This window comes from Aquarana catesbeiana, linkage group LG13 (genome assembly GCF_042186555.1).
Source record: "Aquarana catesbeiana isolate 2022-GZ linkage group LG13, ASM4218655v1, whole genome shotgun sequence".
NCBI classification, from domain to species: domain Eukaryota; kingdom Metazoa; phylum Chordata; class Amphibia; order Anura; family Ranidae; genus Aquarana; species Aquarana catesbeiana.
The window spans coordinates 189485135-189506427 of record NC_133336.1 but is presented as its reverse complement, the minus strand read 5'-3'; the positions used below and the strand labels follow the sequence as shown (position 1 = coordinate 189506427).

Sequence of the window (21293 nt, the reverse complement as noted above, 5' to 3'; positions counted from 1 at the left end):
TTGTAAATAAGATTACCCAAAGTCTCAAATGAGGAGACCACCGCCGCTGCGGCTACAGTGGCTGTGTTGATCTGTTGGTGGAAAAGCCACCAGTGGATATAAACCAATTGGGTGGCATAATAATAAAGTCGCAAAATAGGCAATGCCAGACCTATCTTTTTTTAGTGGCTATTGCCAATGCTTTAGTTGCCTTGTTCTCTCTGTCAGCTTAATATTACATTTTGCAATGGACTGTGAACTCTACTGTTAAATGTAGATGCCTAGATCAGAATTTGTTTCTAACATTTGATTGCCTAAGGATATTCTCTACTACGGAACCCTTAACATCCTTATTCCGTATGCTGTAGATGATAGGATTTAGCATTGGAGTGATCGCTGTATAGACAATAGACACCGCCTTATCTGTTTCAGAGAAAGATGAGCGAGGTTGTAGATAGATAGACATGATGGTGCCATAAAAGAGGGTGACAACTGTTAGATGTGAAGTACAAGTAGAGAAAGATTTTTGTCTCCCTTGTGAGGAACTTATCATTAAGATTGTGGAGATAATACGGACATATGAGATCATAGTCAACAGAAAAGCGGATAAACAAATGATTCCTGCTGCAATGTACATGGCTAACACGTTGAGTCTTGTGTCTTTACAGGACAAACGTAAGAATGGAGGCACTTCACAAAAGAAGTGGTTCACATGGTGGGACCTGCAGTAGGGCAATTGAAAGGTGAGGATAACCTGAATTGTGGCATTTACTACGCCACCACTCCATGCTGCTAATGCTAAACCAATGCAAAGCTTTTTGTCCATGATAAGGTTGTAGTGCAATGGTTTACAAATTGCGGCAAACCTGTCATAGGCCATCACAGCAAGCAATAAGCATTCCGTTGCTCCAAGAACTAAAGAGAAGAACATCTGGGCTGCACAGCCATGTAGGGAAATACTTTTGTCCTTGGAGAGGGTGTTGATTAAAAGAATGGGAACAATGGTCGAGGAGAAGCAAAGGTCAATAATGGAGAGGTTACTTAAGAAAAAGTACATGGGGGTGTGTAGTTTTGGGTTAATCTTCACCACGAAGATCAGAAGAATATTCCCTGATAAGGTGATTAGATATACCACAAGGATAGTGAGAAAGCAGACCATCTGGAGGTTCGGGTCACTAGACAGCCCAATCAGAATGAATTTTACAGACGTTTCATTTGTGTGTTCCATAAAATGTACCTGCTAAATATAAAAACAAATAATTAAAGGTAGCAATGTACATTCACCAAATTGGATTTTTGTATACCAGTGACCAGTAAATACTATTATTATTATAATACAGGATTTATATAAAATTAAAATCAATGCTAAATGTTTTTCTTTAGATAAGCTTTCACTTAATTGTCCCTTTTTTCTTTTGTTTTATCTTGTATATTTCTTGTGTTTTTGTTGCTCTTGTCTTTGTAAAGCGCTCTGAGAAGATACCTTTAAAGACATTATATAAAATATAGTTTATCATTATAATATAGCGCCAACAGTTTGTGCAGCTCTTCACAATCTAAAGGCAGACACTACCGTTACAATACAATAAAATACAAGAGGGCCCTGCTCATTTACAATCTAATAGCATGGGGCAAGTGGCACAAAAGGTTATAACTGCAGATTAGTGTTTGTCAACCTTTCTTCAGTCAAGGCACCCCTACAAATTATGGACAACCTTGAAGCACCCTTTAAAAATTGCAGACAGTCTTGAGGAACCATTTAAAGATCAAGGACAGTCTCAAGGCACCTCATGCTAAAATATAAAAGCTATTCTAATAGTTTTACAAAATGCAGCAACATCCACACATGTACAGCCTTGGCCAAAAGTTTTGAGAATGACACAAATATTCATTTTCACAAAGTCTGCTGCCTCAGTTTTTATGATGGCAATTTGCATATACTCCAGAATGTTATGAAGTGTGATCAGATGAATTGCAATTAATTGCAAAGTCCCTCTTTGCCATAAAAATTAACTTAATCCCCCCCCCAAAAAAATTTCTACTACATTTGTGAAGAAGCCTTCAGGGTGCCCAAGAAAGTCCAGCAAGCACCAAGACCATCTCCTACAGTTTATTCAGCTATGGGATCGAGGCACCACCAGTGCAGAGCTTGCTCAGGAATGGCAGCAGGCAGGTGTGAGTATATCTGCACGCACAGAGAGGCAAAGGCTTTTGGAGGATGGCCTGGTGTCAAGAAGGGCAGCAAAGAAGCCACGTCTCTCTAAGAAAAACGTCAGGGACAGACTGATATTCTGCAAAAGGTACAGGAATTGGACTGCTGAGGATTGGGTAAAGTCTTTTTCTCTGATGAATCCCCTTTCTGATTGTTTGAGGCATCCGGAAAAAACCTTGTCCGGAGAAAAAAATGTGAGCACTACCATCAGTCCTGTGTCATGCCAACAGTAACACATCCTGAGACCATTCATGTGTGGGGTTGCTTCTGAGCCAAGGGAATGCGCTCACTCACAATTTTGCCTAAGAACACAGCCATGAATAAAGAATGGTACAAAAACATCTTCTGAGAGCAACTTCTCTCAACTATCCAAGTTTGGTGACGAATAATGCCTTTTCCAGCATGATGGAGCACCTTGCTCTAAGGTAAAAGTGATAACTAAGTGGCTTGGGGAACAAAACATTGAAATGTTGGGTCCATGGCCAGGAAACTCTCCAGACCTTAATCTCATTAAGAACTTGTGGTCAATCCCAAGAGGCGGGTAAACAATAAAACCCTCACAAATTCTGACAAACTCCAAGCATTGATTATGCAAGAATGGGCTTCCATCAGTCAGGATGTGGCCCAGAAGTTGATTGACAGCATGCCAGGGGGAATTGCAGAGGTCTTGAAAAAGAAGGGTCAACACTGCAAATATTGACTCTTTTCATAAACGTAATGTATTTGTCAATAAAACCCTTTGACATTTATGATATGCTTGTAATTATATTTTAATATATCATAGTACCATCTGACAAAAAGATATAAAAACACTGAAGCAGCAGACTTTGTGAAAATAAATATTTGGATCATTCTCAAAACTTTTGGCCACGGCTGTAGGACACCCAACGTTAGAGGTGAATTATTGTTCCAAAGCAAATACACTTTTGCAAACTAACTTGCTAATGTGACCCCAACGCTGATGGAGAGGGGCAGAGGAGGTTCAAACAAGGATGCCATTGGTCATTAGGGCTCCGGCAGCTAGAAGCTTGTAAGGGTGCACGATTGAGACTTGTGGCTTTATGCAACAATGGGCAGCTTCATCCACACGCTGGCTTGTATACAAATTTTGGGCAATTTTTAACCATTTTGCCAAGGCACCCCTGAAGAAACCTCAAGGCACCCCAGGGTGCCAGGGCACCCTGGTTGAAAAAGGCTGCTGTAGAGGATGAGCTGATGGTAGAGATAAAGTTCAGTTAGTTGGAGTTGTTATAGGCTTCCCTGAAGAGACAATAATTATTCATTTAGCATCTCCCACCGCAGTGAATAACTGTTTAAAAGAGAAGTATGGAGTCTTTTTTTTCCCCAATCATACTTACCTCAGTGGATGTAGCAGGGGTCCGATGCTGCATCTGTCCCCCATCGGCTCTAAGACTGAGAAGCGAGCAGTCAAACACACCTGAACGCTCGGTTCTCAGGGCTCCCTGAGCAAAGAGCTTGTGACTGTCAGTCACCGCTGTCTGCTCTGCAACCCACCTCGCTAACTGAAGTGCTGGGCCGTGGAGGGGCGGGAGCAGTTGGCTCAGGCTCTCAGCATCTCAGGCTCATAGCGCCTAACGTGTCATGCTTTAAAATTACGCGTGGAATGGCTACAAACTTAAAACTCTCCATAGGCGACGCTTTAAAATTTTTTACAGGTTACCTGTCTAGAATTACAGAGGAGGTTTAGTGCTGGAATTATTGCTCTAACGTTTATAGCGATACTTAACATGTGTGGTGCGAACACTGTTTACAGTATTACGTAAGCGTTCAAGGAATGGGGGTGCTTTTAATTTTTTATTTCTTATTTATTTTATTTTTACACTGTTTCTTTACATTTTTTTCATCACTTTTATTCTTATTACAAGGAATGTAAACATCCCTTGCAATAGAAATAAGGGATGACAGGTCCTCTTTATGGAGAGATCTGGGGTATATTAGACCCCAAATCTCTCCTCTACCTTTAAAAGCAAAAGATCAAAAAAAAAATAATAGTTAATAGGTGCCCCTGATGACATCGTATGTGACGAAACACGTAGGGTGGAGTCACGCACACATGCTACCACGCGTGCGCAGCCAGCCATTGGCTATTTTGATTTATGCCGTTTTATGTGCTTTTTTACCAGCTTTTCAATGTTAGTGTATTTTTACTATTAAAACAGTTTGGTTTCATGAAATTACACTATGTGTAGCATTCTTTTATTACATGTTCCCCACTGCGTAACTTGACCCAGTTTGGGTGAGTTTGAATACAGCAGAGCCATTGCTAACCACAGAGGCAGCTGTGGGTATTATTCCTGTGGCGTTGATGCTTAGAGGTCTTCTGTGAGGATTGTTCCATAATCTGTGATGCTGGCCTTATTGTTGTATACAAAGCGCATATGGACCACTCTTATTAGGGGGTCACATATATTCTGGTAAGCCTAGCATGAGAGTGGATGATGTCACCTTGGCTTTCTTATGATTTCCAGTTTCCATCACGCAGGTGGGACTGCAAACCTTGACTTACTATTCGAATCTTCCTTTTTTGGAGTTTTGGCCATTCGTTTTATCCTGTTTATTTAAAGTCACATATTAATTCTGTTATTCACATACACTGTGATACTGATCACGTATTTATAATCATCTATTCTAGTTACTATATATGTATAGTAACATTTTTGTTTAACCACTTGCCTACCGGTCACCTTCACCCCCTTCCTGCCCAGGCCAATTTTCAGCTTTCAGCGCTGTCGCACTTTGAATGACAATTGCGCGATCATGCAACTCTGTATCCATATGACATTTTTATCATCTTTTTCACACAAATAGAGCTTTCTTTTGGTGGTATTTCATCACCACTAGGTTTTTCATTTTTAGCTAAAAAAAGGAAAAGATACAGAAAATTTTGAAAAAAACCCCAACTTTTTCATAGTTTGTTATAAAATTTTGTAAACAGGTAATTTTTTACAGGTAAACCTCTGCAGGACCCCCGTGGTACCAATGTTGAAAAAAGCTGGTCCAAACTGTGCAAGCACTAACAAGGGCAGTGGTTCTTAACCTGGGTTTTATCGAACACCAGGGGTTCGGTGAGTCAGTCTCGCGGGTTCGGTGGAGGTCAAGACACACACCCGACTCATATGATTTTTGATGACACGCCCCGCTTGTCCATCATTGGCTGCAGGTGATAACGCCACAACGACCTGGACGTTGAGTACCTGCTTCAAAGATCCCTGGCTGGGGTTGCAGCCATCCGCCTCCTGGGTCTCCTATAATTAAGAGACCATTTCCATCTGGTAAGAGGCAGCAATTTTTCTTAGAGGTGGAGGTTTATCTACGCACTCTATTTCTCACCACAGCGAGATCCTGTTACATTACTTCACAGAGCACCTGGAGAACAGTTTTAATTTATGCATGTCAATTTAATACGGATGGACTTTATCCAATATTGTCCTTTTTGAGCTACGGACTCTTTTTTGGTTTTATTTTCCTTATGTTGGTACATCATTTTTCTTTATCAATTACGATTTAGCTTTGCAGTCACAGTTAAGGTATATTATTGTATCTATTGACATTAGAGGAACTCACTGTTTATTGATTGTGCTATGCAATATTTGTTTTTTGCTACAGGCATAGCTATTATTATCTATGTCTTATCCATTTATTAGCATTTTATAGTTTTCCTTTCATAGTGCTTGACACTTTCACTCAATGATCACCATCCAATTTTCATATTCACATTAGTCTTTTTTTAGGCATTCGCCTGTTGTCACTTTTAGCCTTTAGCGCGACTTTTTGAGATCTACACTATTTTCAGCTTACTACTTTCTAGTCGCAGCTTTTTTTCAATCAGTGTAAGCGCAGTATTTATCTTTTTACTTTCCCAAATTTTTCTCCTTCACTGATAGACTGAACAGATTGACACTGATGGGCACTGATGAGGCTGCACTGATAGGCTGAACAGATTGACACTGATGGTCACTGATGAGGCAGCACCAATGAGGCAGCACTGATGGGCACCGATAGGCTTCACTGATGGGCACTGATGAGGCGGCACTGGTGGGCACTGATGAGGAGACACTGATGAGGCTGCACTGATAGGTGGCACAGATAGACACTGATAGGTGGCGCTGATGGGCACTGGTAAGCGGCACTGATGGGCACTGATAGGTGACACTAATGAGGAGGCACTGATGGGCACTGATTGCCAGCACTGATGGCCACTGATTGGCAGCACCTTTGGGCACTGTTGAGGCTGCACTGATAATCAGGATAAGCCGGTTACCTCCTCTCCTCTCCTCTGACATTTATTTAATATAATCATTTAATGCTGCAATGGATTATCATAGAGTCATAAAGTAATAACATACCACAGGTTATGGTCAGAAACAGTAGACATGTGTGGTTGGAGATGAGTCAGAAATTGAAGACATGTACCATGAGACTGCTAGAGGTCACATGATATTAAGGTCCATTTATAAGCCACAAGTACTGTACCAAAAGGCCACAGGAAGCCTTTTTGGCACCAGGGTTTAAAAAAATATATAGATAATAGAGATAATAAAATCATACTCTTGCTTTACTTTAGTTTGTAGCTTATACAATGTTGTTTACAACCAATGCACAAGGACCAACATTGCCAATTTGAAATATATACAGTATCTCACAAAAGTGAGTACACCCCTCACATTTTTGTAAATACTTTATTATATCTTTTCATGTGACAACACTGAAGAAATTATACTTTGCTACAATGTAAAGTAGTGAGTGTACAGCTTGTATAACAGTGTAAATTTTCTGTCCCCCTCAAAATAACTCAACACACAGCCATTAATGTCTAAACCGCTGGCAGCAAAAGTGAGTACACCCCTAAGTGAAAATGTCTAAATTGGGCCCAAAGTGTCAATATTTTGTGTGGCCACCATTATTTTCCAGCACTGCCTGAACCCTCTTGGGCATGGAGTTCACCAGAGCTTCACAGGTTACCACTGGAGTCCTCTTCCACTCCTCCATGATGACATCACGGAGCTGGTGGATGTTAGAGACCTTGCACTACTACACCTTCTGTTTGAGGATGCCCCACAGATGCTCATTAGGATTTAAGTCTGGAGACATGCTTGGCCAGTCCATCACCTTTACTCTCAACTTCTTTGGCAAGGCAGTGGTCATCTTGGAGGTGTGTTTGGGGTCGATATCATGTTGGAATACTCCCCTGTGGCCCAGTCTTCGAAGGGAGAGGATCATGCTCTGCTTCAGTATGTCACAGTACATGTTGGCATTCATGGTTCCCTCAATGAACTGTAGCTACCCAGTTCCGGCAGCACTCATGCAGCCTCAGACCATGACACTCCCACTACCATGCTTGTCTGCAGGCAAGATACACTTGTCTTTGTACTCCTTACCTGGTTGCCGCCACACACGCTTGACACCATCTGAACCAAATAAGTTTATCTTGGTTTCATCAGACCACAGAACATGGTTCCAGTAATCCATGTCCTTAGTCTGCTTGTCTTCAGAAAACTGTTTGTGGGCTTTCTTGTGCATCATCTTTAGAAGAGGCTTCCTTCTGGGACGACAGCCATGCAGACCAATTTGATGCAGTATGCAGCGTGTGGTCTGAGCACTGACAGGCTGACCCCCCACCCCTTCAACTTCTGCAGCAATGCTGGCAGCACTCATACGTCTATTTCCCAAAGACAACATCTGGATATGACGCTGAGCACTTGCACTCAACTTCTTTGGTCGACCATGGTGAGGCCTGTTCTGAGTGCTGCAGTTCAGTTTCAGGGTGTTGGCAATCTTATTATATCCTAGGCCATCTTTATGTATTGCAACAATTATTTTTTTCAGATCCTCAAAGAGTTCTTTGCCATGAGGTGCCATGTTAAACTTCCAGTGACCAGTATGAGATAGTGAGAGCGATAACACCAAATTTACAGTGGGGACGGAAAGTATTCAGACCCCCTTCAATTTTTCACTCTTTGTTTTGTTGCAGCCATTTGAAAAATCATTTAAGTTATTTTTTTTCCTCATTAATATACACACAGCACCCCATATTGACAGAAAACACAGAATTGTTGACATTTTTGCAGATTTATTAAAAAAGAAAAACTGAAATATCACATGGTCCTAAGTATTCAGATCCTTTGCTGTGACACTCATATATTTAACTCACGTGCTGCCCATTTCTTCTGATCATCCTTGAGATGGTTCTACACCTTCATTTGAGTCCAGCTGTGTTTGATTATACTGATTGGACTTGATTAGGAAAACCACACACCTGTCTATATAAGACCTTACAGCTCACAGTGCATGTCAGAGCAAATGAGAATCATGAGGTCAATCATGAGGTCAAAGAAACTGCCTGAAGAGCTCAGCGACAGAATTGTGGCAAGGCACAGATCTGGCCAAGGTTACAAAAAAATTTCTGCTGCACTTAAGGTTCCTAAAAGCACAGTGGCCTCCATAATCCTTAAATGGAAGACATTTGGGACGACCAGAACCCTTCCTAGAGCTGGCCGTCCGGCCAAACTAAGCTATCGGGGGAGAAGAGCCTTGGTGAGAGAGGTAAAGAAGAACCCAAAGATCACCGTGGCTGAGCTCCAGAGATGCAGTCGGGAGATGGGAGAAAGTTGTAGAAAGTCAACCATCACTGCAGCCCTCCACCAGTCGGGTCTTATGGCAGAGTGGCCCGACGGAAGCCTCTCCTCAGTGCAAGACACATGAAAGCCCGCATGGAGTTTGCTGAAAAACACCTGAAGGACTCCATGATGGTGAGAAATAAGATTCTCTGGTCTGATGAGACCAAGATAGAACTTTTTGGCCTTAATTCTAAGCGGTATGTGTGGAGAAAACCAGGCACTGCTCATCACCTGTCCAATACAGTCCCAACAGATAAGCATGGTGGTGGCAGCATCCTGCTGTGGGGGTGTTTTTCAGCTGCAGGGACAGGACGACTGGTTGCAATTGAGGGAAAGATGAATGCGGCCAAGTACAGGGATATCATGGAGGAAAACCTTCTCCAGAGTGCTCAGGACCTCAGACTGGACCGAAGGTTTACCTTCCAACAAGACAATGACCCTAAGCACACAGCTAAAATAACGGAGGAGTGGCTTCACAACAACTCCGTGACTGTTCTTGAATGGCCCAGCCAGAGCCCTGACTTAAACCCAATTGAGCATCTCTGTAGAGACCTAAAAATGGCTGTCCACCAACGTTTACCATCCAACCTGACAGAACTGGAGAGGATCTGCAAGGATGAATGGCAGAGGATCCCTAAATTCAGGTGTGAAAAACTTGTTGCATCTTTCCCAAAAAGACTCATTGCTGTATTAGATCAAAAGGGTGCTTCTACTAAATACTGAGCAAAGGGTCTGAAAACTTAGGACCATGTGATATTTCAGTTTTTCTTTTTTAATAAATCTGCAAAAATGTCAACAATTCTGTGTTTTTCTGTCAATATGGGGTGCTGTGTGTACATTAATGAGGAAAAAAAAATGAAAATTAAATGATTTTAGCAAATGGCTGCAATATAACAGAGTGAAAAATTGAAGGGGGTCTGAATACTTTCCGTCCCCACTGTAACACACCTGCTCCCCATTCACACCTGAGACCTTGTAACACTAACAAGTCACATGACACCGGGGAGGAAAAATGGCTAATTGGGCCCAATTTGGACATTTTCAATTAGGGATGTACTCACATTGTTGCCAGCGGTTTAGACATTAATGGCTGTGTGTTGAGTTATTTTGAGGGGACAGAAAATTTACACTGTTATACAAGCTGTACACTCACTACTTTACATTGTAGCAAAGTGTCATTTCTTCAGTGTTGTCAAATGAAAAGATGGAATAAAATATTTACAAAAATGTGAGGGGTGTACTCACTTTTGTGAGATACTGTATATATTTCAAATTGGCAATGTTGGTCCTTGTGCATTGGTTGTAAACAACATTGTATAAGCTACAAACTAAAGTAAAGCAAGAGTATGCTTTTATTATCTCTATTATCTATATATTTTTTTAAACCCTGGTGCCCAAAAGGCTTCCTGTGGCCTTTTGGTACAGTACTTGTGGCTTATAAATGGACCTTAATATCATGTGACCTCTAGCAGTCTCATGGAACATGTCCTCAGTTTCTTCATCTTCTCCAACCACACATGTCTACTGTTTCTGATCATAACCTGTGGTATGTTATTACTTTAAGACTCTATGATAATACTTTGTAGCATTAAATGATTATATTAAATAAATGTCCTCACTTTTGTGAGATACTGTATATATATATATATATGTTAAAATAAATGAAAAGTCTCAGGCTGGGTTCACACTTATGCAAATTGGATGCGGGGAAACCCACATCCAATTCGCATAAGTGTGAACCCAGCCTGAGACTTTTCATTCATTTTATTTATGTTGGGACTGTATTGGTTTCCCCGTATCCAATTCGCATAGCGGAAGATTGTGACCGGCTCTCTATGGAGCCAGTTCACACATCTCCGCAGCGGTTCCAGTGCGAATTGCACTGTGCGTCTTCTGGTCCATTTCTGGTCGGAATTCAGACCAAAATTCGGGCTGAAATCGGACCTGAAACGGTGAAAGGAGATGCACTGGACTCCTTCTGTGAGCCGCTGCGTTTTCCAGTGTGAACTCAGTCTTACTCATTTTTTTTTTTTTTGAGAGAGCAATGCAATCTTATTAACACCATATCAGGCTAAATGTATTCCTGTGGAAAATATCCACAAAACTAAAAAATTTTCAAGGAAAATTTGAGGAGCAAAAACATCAGATCATCTTCAATCTATTCACTCTTTCGGTTGATTTGATTTTCTAAAGTAATAAAAAAAAAAAACACTCACAAAAGCAACTAAATTGACTGCTACTTGGTGACAGAGAACCAATATGGTAAGTGTGAACTTTCTCTTATGCCTGGTACACTCGATGAGATTATCGGATAATTGATCATCCTTTTTTTTTTTTGCATGCTAATCTCAGATCGAACCTGAAGAGTTTACTAAAGTCTCAAAATTTCTCGTAAGACAGAATAAAAATTCGGAAGTGATGTCATGTGTTGTAGTGTATATGTATTGCATTTTCGAATGACAACTGTACTGATTAAATGAAAATAGTACGATCTGGCATCGTACGAAAAAAAATGTCATGCGTGTCCGAAAGGATAATGTCGGATGAACTGTCATAATCGGCTTTCGAAAAAAGCTCTGTACTAACGATCTGATTATCGTACGATTACTTTGAAAGCAGTATTTTTCGTACGATTTTCTGATCTTGTGTACCGGGGCTTAAGGCAGAAGAGATAGCTACTGTGTTTCAGCTGCTTGCCAACTGGCATGCAGGAAGAATATCAACACAGGAGTTGGACTAAGTGTCTTCAAGAATATTTCAAAATAACATTAATATTGAATTAGAAGCTTTACCTTTTAATTAGAAGGAAGTCCAAGGGATTACTTGATGAATGTAAGGGCAAAGTGAACAACCTATTTAAACACTTGTGACCTAAACCAAGTTGCATTGAAGATTATTGAAGATTATTATATTTACAATTGGATTTGTTGACCTCTGCACATTCCTGAGTGAAATCTAAGAATGGTGACTCAATGTGCAGAAATTGTGCTGGAACACATTCTGTAGATTCAAAACATGAATTCCTCAGATTGGGACTTTAAACCGGGCCACAAACAGTTTGACGGTAAAAAAATATTCAAAATTGAGTACACATTAATAATATATAGCAACATGAACATGGGGATATAAGCAACAAACACAAATATTGGGAGCAGAAATGGAAACCAGCTGCAAGGAAAAGCCCAGAGCTTTGTCAGACAGACAGAAGGTCCAACGAGTTTCGAAAAACAAAATGCAGATCTTCTTCAGTGACAAAGGGCTTGCGGGTTCCAGCTCTGTAGCTTATATCCCAAATGTTGATGTTCCACCCATAAAGACAAAGAACATAACTCAAAAATTAAAAGAAAGCTATGTCTATCAGAGCAGTGCACAAGCAACAGAAAACGTGAATGACATCAGCCAGGGGTCCCGAATAATTGTGGGATGATCTTATTATATAACTTAGTGGTATAACTCTATATAGACCATAACTATGGAGGAGAGGTAGCATAGTGCTTTCCCCTTGATGCAGGTCCGGTTGATAAAGAGTGTATATCAAAAATTATTAAACCATCCAGAACATCAAGGGTTAAAGATGGTTGTATCCATCAGCCAGATAACTAGATGTGCCTTATGGATCTTAAAGTTGGAGTCAAAACGATGTGGCTGGAGATGTGGCTGGTGGTGTCTGGCAAGGTAGAGCAGAGCCTTCTGTAGATAGACAGTAAATGCAAAGCCTCTGTATAATGCCTTTTATGTTGTTGGGAAAGAGATGTCCCCAAGGGGGTTTGTGTTGCAGACAAAAATTCAAATTAAAATAGAAAAATATACATTTTATGTTGTATTGTTAACAAATTAATTGATCCCTATAGGCGACGAATGTGAGGAAACATGAGAAACTCCCAGAGCTGCCAGGTCTCTAGAGCTTTGTAATCCTTCACTTTGTAAAAATATCCTTCAGTAAACATGAAACTATGTTTGTAACTAGGTGTAGTGAGACGTTTTTGTTATCAATAATACGTTTTTCTGCAAATTCTTTATTTAAAGTGGAAAAAAAAGGAGAAAAAGTATTACTTATCATCTAATATTTATTCCGCATCACATCCCCTAACACAGTGGTTCTCAACTCCGGTCCTCAGGACCCACTAACAGGCCAGATTTTAAGTATTACCTTGGAGAGATGCAGACTAGAATACTGCAGTCACTGAGCAGCAAATGATATCACCTGTGATGTGTTTCAGTTTTCTTGCAAACCTGGCCTGTTAGTGGGTCCTGAGGACAGGAGTTGAGAACCACTGCCCTAACAGAAGCATTTAAAGAACGAAAAGGACATTTTTGGGGATTTTAAAGGTGCACATTTGCAACAGGAATTGATAGAAAAGCATAAATTTATTGAAAAACTTTAAATACAAACATCCGATAATGAATATTTGATAATACAGTACATTGACAGGTGCAGACTGATTCGATCTCTACATGTTTTGCCATAATTTGATGTTTTGAGGCTCCAGAGTCATAGGGATGCAGTGATTTGGATCATCTAGTGTAACCATAGAGGGGGATGTATCTATGTACACAAATTTTAGCCATGTCCTGTAGCCTCCCTGGCGGTATGATTATGTCAGATTTTTGCGTCTCAAAGCGGTACATTGTTTTGCATAGAAATTTGGCGTTTTATATTGTAGGCCTGTAATTCTTAGCAATAACACACTTAAATCTGTCCAAACAAGAGTCTAGTAGACATCCTGGGTATGATAAAGTTTGAAACACAAAATCATAAATTATAATATAATAAATAACTAAAAATAATTATAAAAAAAAAAATAATATAATAATAATAAAATTAATTTCCCCATGATTCACTATCGCTCAATTCTGTTCTAATTTACTATCGCTGTTTTCTAGGTGGTCTAAAACCACTTTTGATGTAAAGGGACACTTTTTGGTTGCTATGGACAATCTCGTTTCCAGGCAGAAAGAACAGTATGTCTAATATAAAACTGCATGCAGGGCATTGGACAAAGCACTAGGGACAAAAGGGATGTGAAATAATTTCATACAGTAATGTGTAAGATTACAGTGTACTGTATGTTTTATGAAATTTCAATTTTTTTTTCAAAATCTGTTTTGCTCAGTGAGGGTTGAGTAAATATAAAGGAAATTAACTGGGTGGAGAAAAAAAGAGTTTTTTTATGCTCAAGCCCTTATACAGTATATTTATTTATTACAGGTATTTATTTAGTACCAACAATTGTACGCAGCGCTTTTCAATTGCACATTCACATCACTCCCTGTCTTCAAAGAGCGTACAATGTAAGGTCCCTATTAAACATGCATACACAGCCTAGGGCCAATTTGGAAAGGATCCAGTTAATCTACCTTCATGTTTTTAGAGTGTAGGAGGAAACCAGAAGAACCAGAGGATGCTGATATTTTCCTGACTGGGATATGAACTCTGGTTGCAAGGCAAAAGTACAAATCACTAGGCCACTGTACTGCTTATACTGTACTGTATATCATGTAACAAACATATTTTGGACCCTTAGCTGAGCAAGGAGACTAAATATGGTTTGTCTAGTTTTCAACCATCCCAATTGGATGGTCTCTGGTGTTTTGTTAATATGCTTCTTTTTTCAGTTAATAAATACAGAATTTCTCATTTAAAGATTTTTTGTTTTGTTTAATGCTTTGTTTCATCATTATATCACACATTATTATACAAACAAAGTATAACTCACAAAACCAACACACCAGGATAAAGATATTTATTTTAAAAAAAGTGACAGTTATTTTTAGTTGAGTGAAAAGGGATTTAAGAAATGATTGTTACATGGCCAAAATAATGATACTTAAACTTGTGTTAAAGCTGATCCCTGTGTTTCCCCTCCCTTCAACCTTCTCTAAGCCCTGGCAAAGAAAATTACATTTTGTAGCATTGTTGCATAGGTTAAAAAAAAAAAAAAAAGACCTATTCATCAAGTTCAACCATCAAAAAATCCCTCAGTGGGACACAATAATCTGGTTGGGATTTGAACACTTTCATATTTTATCATAAACAACCTGTATCTGGTATAGAAGTCTGATCAAATTTACTTTAGCAGTAAGATAAAACCATTTTTTGATCTACAAAGCCAACAAGATAATTCCCTGGATATGACCTGCCTAAGGATTCAATATGTATTTATGTAACAAAATACATTTATATAAGGAGTTTTATGATGAATCTCCAAAATGAACAATTTCCTTTTGCAATGTAGCTAGCAATTCAATTCTTTTTCAGTAAATATATTGTTTTGTGCGGAAAGTAGAATATTAGAGTGGCCGTATTTAGGAAATGCACTTTTCAGGAACAATAGATAGGCGACTGGTCTATTCTGGCCACCTACAACTGGGCCAACCATCTGCATTTTACTCCTGTGCCGTTAGCATCTACTGTGGTTACCGTGATCATAATAAGTTAGTTTAAATCTGCAAGTTTCAGTTCTTGGGTGGCCACTTGCTCTCCATAATAAGAGCATCTGAGTCTAAAGAGCTGATTCTTTTTTCTTGTAAAAAAAAAAGTGCTAATTACTTAACTAGTTTCTTCTTAATTGCACCTTTTACATCCTTGTTCCTCATGCTATAGAATAGATAATGGGGTTCAAAATCAGAATTACGATTGTATAAAGTATACATACTGTCTTGTCCGTTTCAGACTGTTGTGTCTGTTTCAGGAGAATATGTGGAGCGAGGTCGTAGATACATGAACATGATGGTTGCATAGTATAGAGCCACCACAGTTAGATGTGAAGCACAAGTGGAGAAAGCTTTATGCCTCCCTTGAGAGGAATGAATATTCATAATGGTGGAGACTATTTGAACATACGAAATTAAAGTCAAACAGAAAGAACACATGGCTATGATTCCTGTTGAGATATACATTACTATCTCATTGAGCCAACGTGTCTCGGCAGGACAGTCGAAAGAAAGGTGGCATTTCACAAAAGAAGTGATTAACTTGGTGGGACCTGCAGTAGGGCAGTTTGAAGGTGAGGGTAACATGGACAGCAGAGTTAAAAAAACAAATACTCCATGATTTAGATGCTAAACAAGCACACATCTTCTTGCTCATGATGGAATTGTAGTGCAATGGTCTACAGATGGCAGCAAACCTATTGTAGGCCTATTGTAGGCCATTACAGCAAGTATAATACACTCTGTAGCCCCAAGTGCTAGGGAGAAGTATATTTGGGCAGCACGTCCATAATCCTAACTGATTGTACATAGTACTGTTTAGGCATAATTAAATTAAATTAAGAAACCGTTAAATTGTTCAGGCTTGGGTATCATTTGTGATATACAGTGAAAATAAGTTAACCCAATAAATGTTTAGGAGATGAAGAACAAACAGCAGGAAAAAAGTGGTGTAGTATGCTTACAGTAATCAAAAATGTGGTATCTAACAAAATGTGATAGATAAAATATACATAACAAAAACTGTGCTCAACAAAAAAATTGCAGAGTAGAGTGCAATTTAAAAAAAATACATAGGAGAAGCTATAGATATTACCAAGGAACTTAAAAAGAAGGCAGAAAGTAAAAAACGTTTCTGGTATGATGATAAATTCAGGGAGAGGTTAAAAGACACCATGAGAATGAAAGGCCCCAGTAGATTTTTGACATCTATAATGGCCAGAACATTCTTTATGAGCTATTATCAATATACTGTATACTCAGGTGACACTTTATTTGAAAAATTGATTGCAAATAGCCAAACAAGAATTCATGAGGCCTTATATACAGTAAATACAGCAAACATACAGATATGGTCAAGAGGTTTCTCCTTGACCGCATAAATGAATAGAAAACATGCATGAATCTAACGTAGCTTAGAATGAATGTTGGTGCTGGAAACCGTTGGGTGCAATAATACTCTGAGCTCTGCCAAGGAGATGAGTCCATAACAATCTGGACTCAGAGAAAGTGGATTGAATGATTCTGGCCTTTCAAGTTCAAGTTATAACACTGTTGACATCTGGAAGAAATGGGGTAAGGGAGAGCTCTGAATGAAAGGTGAGAATAGTGCAAGAAAAGCAGAGAGAGGTCATAGGAGAATGGCCAAATTCAAGTTGACAGAAAGGCCCAGCTGCTCCAAGGACCTCTCTTAACAGCGGTGCTGTGCAGAAGGACATCTCTAAATGTGTTGAGCATTGAACCGAGAAGAGAATGGGCCTCAACAGCAGAGATCTTCTCTTGTTGGCTAAGAAGAAAAGAAAATGAGGATATATTGGGCTCACGATCAAGATAACCAAATGACTAAAGATTAGAAAAATGCTGGGTATGTAGATAGCATGATTAGAATTTAGTGTAAACATTATTGGGTTTATTTACTAAAACTGGATAGTGCAAAATCTGGTACAGCTATACATGGTGTCAGAAACCATGAATCAGACCGAAACAGAAGTGCAGTTAAAATCACACTTGTTTAATAATAATAATAATAATAGTAAAGGTAAACAGGGCAACATAGTCAAATCATAGCCAGAGTTCGGTAACCGGAACGGATAGTCAGACAAGCCAGGACGTCAAGGAGCCAGAGATCAGCGTGCTTCAGAACAGGCCAGGAAATCAGGAAACCGGAGAATCAGTGTAGTGGAACAGCAAGCAGGATCAGGAACCAGAAGGAACGTCAGCCAAGCAAGTTTTCAACAGGTACACAGGAGAGAGTCTCTGGATGTGTTGACCAAGGCGAAGGCAGAAATCATCTGGGCTGGACGGCTTAAGTAAGCAGGACAGACGAGCAGGAAATCATCAACAGGTGAGTCACTGTGGAGAGATAGGAGCTGGCAATTACCGACAGCTGAGTGGCCAGCTCAGAGAAGGAAGGGCTGAGCCCAGCCCTGACACATGGTAGCCAATCAGCTTCTAACTTCAGCTTGTTCAATTAAGATTTAACAACAAAAAATCTGGAAGCTGATTAGTTTCTATGCAAAGCTGCACCAGATTTTGCACTCTCTAGTTTTAACAAATCAGCCCCTATGTGTCTTTCATATGCCAATGGTACAGGCAGCTGATAGTGTAATAGTGTGAAAAATGTTTTTTGAAATATACCATCCCTTCATACCAGCCGAGCATGGCTCAGCACTTTTCAATATCATTGCAGACAATGTACACCCATTATAGATACATACAGTGGGGACGGAAAGTATTCAGACCCCCTTAAATTTTTCACTCTTTGTTATATTGCAGCCATTTGCTAAACTGCTTTAAGTTCATTTTTTTACTCATTAACCACTTGAGCCCCGGACCATTATGCTGCCTAAGGACCAGAGGTCTTTTTCCAATTTGGCACTGCGTCGCTTTAACTGCTAATTGCGCGGTCATGCAATGCTGTACCCAAACGAAATTTGCGTCCTTTTCTTCCCACAAATAGAGCTTTCTTTTGATGGTATTTGATCACCTCTGCGGTTTTTATTTTTTGCGCTATAAACGGAAAAAGACCGAAAATTTTGAAAAAAAATGATATTTTCTACTTTTTGTTATAAAAAAAATCCAATAAACTAAATTTTAGTCATACATTTAGGCCAAAATGTATTCGGCCACATGTCTTTGGTAAAAAAAATGTCAATAAGCGTATATTTATTGGTTTGCGCAAAAGTTATAGCGTCTACAAACTAGGGTACATTTTCTGGAATTTACACAGCTTTTAGTTTATGACTGCCTATGTCATTTCTTGAGGTGCTAAAATGGCAGGGCAGTACAAAACCCCCCCAAATGACCCCATTTTGGAAAGTAGACACCCCAAGGAAATTGCTGAGAGGCATGTTGAACCCATTGAATATTTATTTTTTTTGTCCCAAGTGATTGAAAAATGACAAAAAAAAAAAAAAAAAAAAATATTTACAAAAAGTCGTCACTAAATGATATATTGCTCACACAGGCCATGGGCCTATGTGGAATTGCACCCCAAAATACATTTAGCTGCTTCTCCTGAGTATGGGGATACCACATGTGTGGGACTTTTTGGGAGCCTAGCCGCGTACGGGGCCCCGAAAACCAATCACCGCCTTCAGGATTTCTAAGGGTGTAAATTTTTGCTTTCACTCTTCACTGCCTATCACAGTTTCGGAGGCCATGGAATGCCCAGGTGGCACAAAACCCCCCAAAATGACCCCATTTTGGAAAGTAGACACCCCAAGCTATTTGCTGAGAGGCATATTGAGTCCATGGAATATTTTATATTTTGACACAAGTTGCGGGAAAGTGACACTTTTTTTTTTTTTTTTTTTTTCATAAAGTTGTCACTAAATGATATATTGCTCACACAGGCCATGGGCATATGTGGAATTGCACCCCAAAATACATTTAGCTGCTTCTCCTGAGTACGGGGATACCACATGTGTGGGACTTTTTGGGAGCCTAGCCGCGTACTGGACCCCGAAAACCAATCACTGCCTTCAGGATTTCTAAGGGTGAAAATTTTTGATTTCACTCTTTACTGCCTATCACAGTTTCGGAGGCCATGGAATGCCCAGGTGGCACAAAACCCCCCCAAATGACCCCATTTTGGAAAGTAGACACCCCAAGCTATTTGCTGAAAGGCATGGTGAGTATTTTGCAGCTCTCATTTGTTTTTGAAAATGAAGAAAGACAAGAAAAAACATTTTTTTTTTTTCTTTTTTCAATTTTCAAAACTTTGTGACAAAAAGTGAGGTCTGCAAAATACTCACTATACCTCTCAGCAAATAGCTTGGGGTGTCTACTTTCCAAAATGGGGTCATTTGGGGGGGTTTTGTGCCACCTGGGCATTCCATGGCCTCCGAAACTGTGATAGGCAGTGAAGAGTGAAATCAAAAATTCACGCCCTTAGAAAGCCTGAAGGCGGTGGTTGGTTTTCGGGGTCCCGTACGCGGCTAGGCTCCCAAAAAGTCCCACACATGTGGTATCCCCGTACTCAGGAGAAGCAGCAGAATGTATTTTGGGGTGTAATTTCACATATTTCCATGGCATGTTTGAGCAATATATCATTTAGTGACAACTTTGTGCAAAAAAAAAAAAAAAAAAAAAAAATTTGTCTCTTTTCCGCAACTTGTGTCGCAATATAAAATATTCCATGGACTCGACATGCCTCTCAGCAAATAGCTTGGGGTGTCTACTTTCCAAAATGGGGTCATTTTGGGGGGTTTTGAACTGTCCTGGCATTTTATGCACAACATTTAGAAGCTTATGTCACACATCACCCACTCTTCTAACCACTTGAAGACAAAGCCCTTTCTGACACTTATTGTTTACATGAAAAAGTTTTTTTTTTTTTGCAAAAAAATTACTTTGAACCCCCAAACATTATATATTTTTTTAAAGCAAATGCCCTACAGATTAAAATGGTGGGTGTTTCATTTTTTTTTTTCACACAGTAATTGCGCAGCGATTTTTCAAACGCATTTTTTGGGGAAAAAACACACTTTTTTAAATTTTAATGCACTAAAACACGCTATATTGCCCAAATGTTTGATGAAATAAAAAAGATGATCTTAGGCCGAGTACATGGATACCAAACATGACATGCTTTAAAATTGCGCACAAACGTGCAGTGGCAACAAAATAAATACATGTTTAAAAGCCTTCAAAAGCCTTTACAGGTTACCACTTTAGATTTACAGAGGAGGTCTACTGGAAAAATTACTGCACTCGATCTGGCCTTCGCGGTGATACCTCACATGCATGGTGCAATTGCTGTTTATGTTTGACGACAGACCGCCGCTTGCGTTCGCCTTAGCGCGAGAGCAGGGGGCGACAGGGGTGTTTTTTTTTTTTTTTTTTTTTTTCTTTATTATTTTTTTGCTTTTTTAATCTTACTTTTAAACTGTTCCTTTCATATTTTTTTTTTTAATCATTTTTATTGTTATCTCGGGGAATGTAAATATCCCCTATGATAGCAATAGGTAGTGACAGGTACTCTTTTTTGAAAAAATTGTGGTCTATTAGACCCTAGATCTCTCCTCTGCCCTCAAAGCATCTGACCACACCAAGATCGGTGTGATAAAATGCTTCCCCAATTTCCCAATGGCGCTATTTACATCCGGCGAAATCTAAGTCATGAAATACTCGTAGCTTCCGGTTTCTTAGGCCATAGAGATGTTTGGAGCCACTCTGGTCTCTGATCAGCTCTATGGTCAGCTGGCTGAATCACCGGCTGCATTCTCAGGTTCCCTGGCTTTTACATGAAAGCCGACCGCTGGCTGAAAAGAATGATACCAAGATGATACCTAAACCTGCAGGCATCATTCTGGTATAACCACTCAAAGTCGTGAATGGCGTACCTGAAGACAAAAAAATGGTTAACAATGGTTAACAATAAAGCACAGTAAAGTGTAAATAATTACACACCTGAAAAACAAACATGATAAAACATAATAACAATAACAATAACAATAACAATAACAATAAAACATTGCAGAATAGAATACAGTAAAAAAGAGCAGAACAATAGAGAGAGAGAATAGAGA

General features: G+C 39.5%; 1 protein-coding gene across 1 annotated transcript; it reads right to left on the bottom strand.

Moving 5' to 3' along the window:
• Positions 1–265: 265 nt before the first annotated feature.
• LOC141117191 (olfactory receptor 5V1-like) lies at positions 266–1207 on the bottom strand. The gene has a single exon (XM_073609893.1). The coding sequence runs from the start codon at positions 1205–1207 to the stop codon at positions 266–268; it is 942 nt and encodes a 313-aa protein (XP_073465994.1).
• Between the last annotated feature and the right edge of the window lie 20086 nt (positions 1208–21293).